This window comes from Octopus bimaculoides, chromosome 16, assembly GCF_001194135.2.
Source record: "Octopus bimaculoides isolate UCB-OBI-ISO-001 chromosome 16, ASM119413v2, whole genome shotgun sequence".
Classification (NCBI taxonomy): Eukaryota; Metazoa; Mollusca; class Cephalopoda; order Octopoda; family Octopodidae; genus Octopus; species Octopus bimaculoides.
This window is the reverse complement of record NC_068996.1, coordinates 37,090,071-37,094,463: the sequence shown is the minus strand read 5'-3', so window position 1 is coordinate 37,094,463 and position 4,393 is coordinate 37,090,071. Positions and strand designations below refer to the sequence as shown.

The window sequence follows — 4,393 nt, the reverse complement described above, 5'->3', positions numbered from 1 at the left end:
ATCTTGCCATCTTGTCCTTAGTCGGCCTCTTGATTTTGTCCATTGCCTTAGCATCCATTCCATCACCCTGATTGTCCATCTGCTGTCCTTCAGTCAAGCAATGTGGCAAAATAAAGAATAAATATTACAAGCAATTTTTCAGCAATTCTAGAAAAAACTACATTTAGGTATCAAAGATCCATCATCTTCTTTGACCAAGCAATGACCATCTGGTCATTGAGTGAATTTAGCATAAACCATTCTTTTGGAAATATTCAAGCTAGGTCAGAGGAGAATTCTTTTCTCTTTACCAGTTCTTTTAGACAAAAGTCACAAGTATGACCTTTTCTTTTCTGAATCAGTGGTAAAACAAACTTTGGTATGCATAAATTTATTTCATATTTTTCTTGTTATATTTTGTATAAAGAGAATTTTTCTTATTTTTGTTGTTATATTTTGTATAAAGAGAATTTTATTATTATTTTAGGGTTCTCACTATAGTTCCTATTTATATGATGCAGTTTTCATCTATGCTCTCTTGGTAAAAAAATGTTTAACAAGTCAACTGGATTTCAGAAATGGGAGCTTGATGTTGGAAATTGCCCGAAATATAACATTTATAAGTATGTTCTTTTGATATTTATTCTTCAGTCTCACTAAACTGTATTTTTTTTTTTACCGTTTATAAATGTAATAAGGTGTAAGCACATGTGAATGTTTATATACTTAATAAAAGAAATAGAGATAGGTGCAGGAGTGGCTATGGGGTAAGTAGCTTGCTTACCAACCACATGGTTCTGGGTTCAGTCCCACTTTGTGGCTCCTTGGGCAAGTGTCTTCTACTATAGCCTAGGGCCGACCAAAGCCTTGTGAGTGGATTTGGTAGACGGAAACTGAAAGAAGCCCATCGTAGATATATATGTGTATGTGTGTTTGTGTGTCTGTGTTTGTACCCCACCATCACTTGACAACCGATGCTGGTGTGTTTACGTCCCTGTAACTTAGCGGTTCGGCAAAAAGAGACCGATAGAATAAGTACTAAGCTTACAAAGAATAAGTACTGGGGTCGATTTGCTTGACTAAAGGCAGTGCTCCAGCATGGCAACAGTCAAATGACTGAAACAAGTAAAAGAGTAAAAGAGTATATGTATTTTTCTTTCATCTGTCAAAATATGTTTATTAAGCTTACCAAAACCTGTATATTGAGGTTCTGCAAATCAGTGAGAAATGGTTAGATAAAATATTAATACTAATGTTTATGTAAAAAGCAAAATTGAATATGTGTGTGTACAACTATGGCAGGAAGGCTTTGTAACAGACAAGCTGTTAGGCATACTAGTAATTGTTCCCTGTAGCTGGGTTAGTTGACATTGCTGCAGTCTTGTTGACTAAGAGAATAATGTCAAAACAACTATTGGCCTACCACAACAAAAGCCTTGTACTTGTGTTGATGAAAGAGTCTTCATGCTGGGATTGGCTGGACCTAGGATTACAGGGAAAAAAAAATCATTGTTGAAGTGTTGATCAAGGAACTATTTCATCAACTGAACTCAAACTGATTCTTTGCTAGTTTATACAGTGAATCTAAAAGATTAGTTGAGACAGAGACCTTGAACGGTCAAACAGAACCATGTGTCCAATATAGATCAAAAGTGATAATAAGTAGAATAATGAGAAAATGAACTGAAATCCGTCTCAAGTGAGTGGAAAGATTAGTGATCCGAATTTCAGCACAATTTCCTGTTACAAGTTCCAGTGAGTATGCATATGATTATGAGAAGTGTCCAAAGAAATTCATTGGTTTTTCTTCTATTATTATTGCTGTACTCTTCTTACAATGAAACATTGCTATAAATTATTCAAGTAGATAGGTTTCATGACCTTTTTTTCAATCTTACCAGATTAAAGACTCACAGTAATCAACATTAACTTATAAGGTTATAATCAACTAAGGTTATCATAAACTGACAGACCAAATGTATTAACAACTACTAATTTAATATGGCAAGCAGTGAGAACACTTGTAGAATTAAAGAGTAAATGGTAAAGATCCCTTTTGGTCATGAATGAGCATGGTATTGCACCTTGAAGGTTACTCTCTGAGACACAAGTCCAGGCAAGGTTGTTTATGGAAGACCAGCAGTCACCTGTGAATACCAGTGTCCCCCCTCCATGCCATCAATGTTATCCAAGGGAAAGACAAATAGACCGATATAGCTTGGTACCAGTGATGTCACAAGTCATTTCTACAGCTGTGTTAACTGGAGCAACGTGAAATAAAGTGTTTTGCTCAAGAAAACAACATACAGCTCAGTTTGGGAATTGAACTCACTGCCTCATGATTGTGATCACTAATCAAACTACAGTCTGAAAAAGTAAAACCTAGACACCACAACTTATTCTGGCAAGCAGTGGAAGCACTTGCAGAACTAAAGAGTAAGAGTAGAGACCCTTTTTGGTCATGAATGAGCATGGGAGTGCACCTTGAAAGTTACCCTCTGAGACAAAAGTCCTGTAAAGATTGTTTCTGGAAAACCAGCAGTCACTCATGCACACCTGTCTCCCCTCTCCATGCCACCAGTGTTATCCAAAGGAAAGGCAAAGGCTGATACAGCTTGGCACCAGTGATGCTGCAGCTCATTTCTACAGCTGAGTGAAGTAGAGTAACATGAAACAAAGTGTTTTGCTCAAGAACACAACACTCAGCCCGGTCCGGGATTCGAATTCAACTACTGCATGATTGTGATCATTAATCAAACTATAAGCTGGAAAAGCAACATCTAGACTCCACAACATGGCATAATTTACTCCAGCAAGCAGTGGGAGTACTTGTAGAATTAAAGAGTAGCTTGATAGATTTCGGTACCTAGCTGTAGTAAAAGTTGTATATGATAGAATAAAATCTTAACAGAGCTCAATTCTGTAGTGTTCAATGGAAAACAAAAATGCAAGTACCAAGCTCTATGAATTCTTGTGAATTTGGAAAATCCTTTAGTTTAGTATCTTTCTAAGAATTGAAAGATTGTTAAAAAGTAATCTAATTTAAATTTCTAGGTGATGCCATTATGAGCCCTGTCCAATTTGATTCAAATGCTGATAGAATGCCAGTTTATATGATTTGGGATTATACATCTCCAACTGGTATAGGAAGATTGGTAGCTATTGAAGAATTGTCATACTCAGAGGTATGTATCCAGTCAAAATATTCCTGTTTCTTTGCTGCATTGTATCAATACATGCATACATACATACATACATACATACATACATACACACGTACATTGATACATGCATGCATGTATCAATCCATCCATCCATACATACATACATACATATATATATATATGTATGTCTGTTTGTGTGTGTGTGTTTGTGTGTGTCTGTGTATATATGTATTATGTATTTGTATGTATGTATGTATGTATGTATGTATGTATGTATGTATGCATGTATGTATGTATGTATGTATGTATGTATGTATGTATGTATGTATGCATGCATGCATGCATGCATATATGCTTTGATACAGACAGGAATTTCAGGTGTTAATTGGGAGAGAGAAGCACAAGACCGAAATGGATGGAGGAAAGGAGTCCAAAGTAGTTGTTCAAAGTCCGAAAGAGAGAGAATGAAGCAGACGATGATCAAGAGAAGGCTTGGAAAGAATGAATATATGGAAAATGAGAGAGTGTTACTTTTTATGTGTATGATCTATGGGAGGAAATGCTTGAGTTGTGAAAGCCTGATCAGCCACCAGAGAACTCACAAGAATCGACCCATTATAAATTGTGATATGGCTATTGTTCACAACAGAACATGTGTAACCCTGTGGAAAGGTGTGCATTTCAGTTGGAGGATTGAAAAGACATGTCAAAAATCTTCCTACTGTCAGCCAGCACAATTGTGCATTATGTACTAAAATGTGCAAATCTTTGGCAGAGCTCAAGAGTCACATAAGGGCCTCACATTGCATTATCAATGACTCTTCATTTCAATGATTCTTTCAAGCAATGACTTTGCTTGTGTACGAGAAAGCAGCCACTATGTATGTATGTATGTCATTATTCAGTTTATTTCAAGATTTCTTGCCAATAGAGAAAGAACTGGTTTCTAACTTAGATCCAAGGTTCCTTCATTGGAATTTCAACATCAATAACAGGATATTTTTGTATGTATGTACATATGTATGTATGTATGTATGTTTGTATGTTTGTATGTATGTATGTATGTATGTATGTACGTATGTATGTATGTATGTATGTATGTATGTATGTATGTATGTTTGTATGTATATACGTATGTATGTATGTATGTATGTATGTATACATGTATGTATGTGCAGATTTGTATGTTTTATGTATGTATTCTTATGCATATAGTTACACATCTAGACATGCTTGTATATATTTAAATG

General features: G+C 35.5%; 1 protein-coding gene across 1 annotated transcript in view; it reads left to right on the top strand.

Moving 5' to 3' along the window:
• The first annotated feature begins 472 nt into the window (after positions 1–472).
• Positions 473–4,393, top strand: part of LOC106870311 (atrial natriuretic peptide receptor 1) — a 66,288-nt gene continuing 62,367 nt past the window's right edge. The window contains exons 1-2 of the mRNA XM_052973490.1: positions 473–602; positions 3,034–3,164. Coding sequence (XP_052829450.1) covers positions 569–602; positions 3,034–3,164 — 165 coding nt within the window. The 5' untranslated portion in view covers positions 473–568. The remainder of the gene's footprint in view (positions 603–3,033; positions 3,165–4,393) is intronic.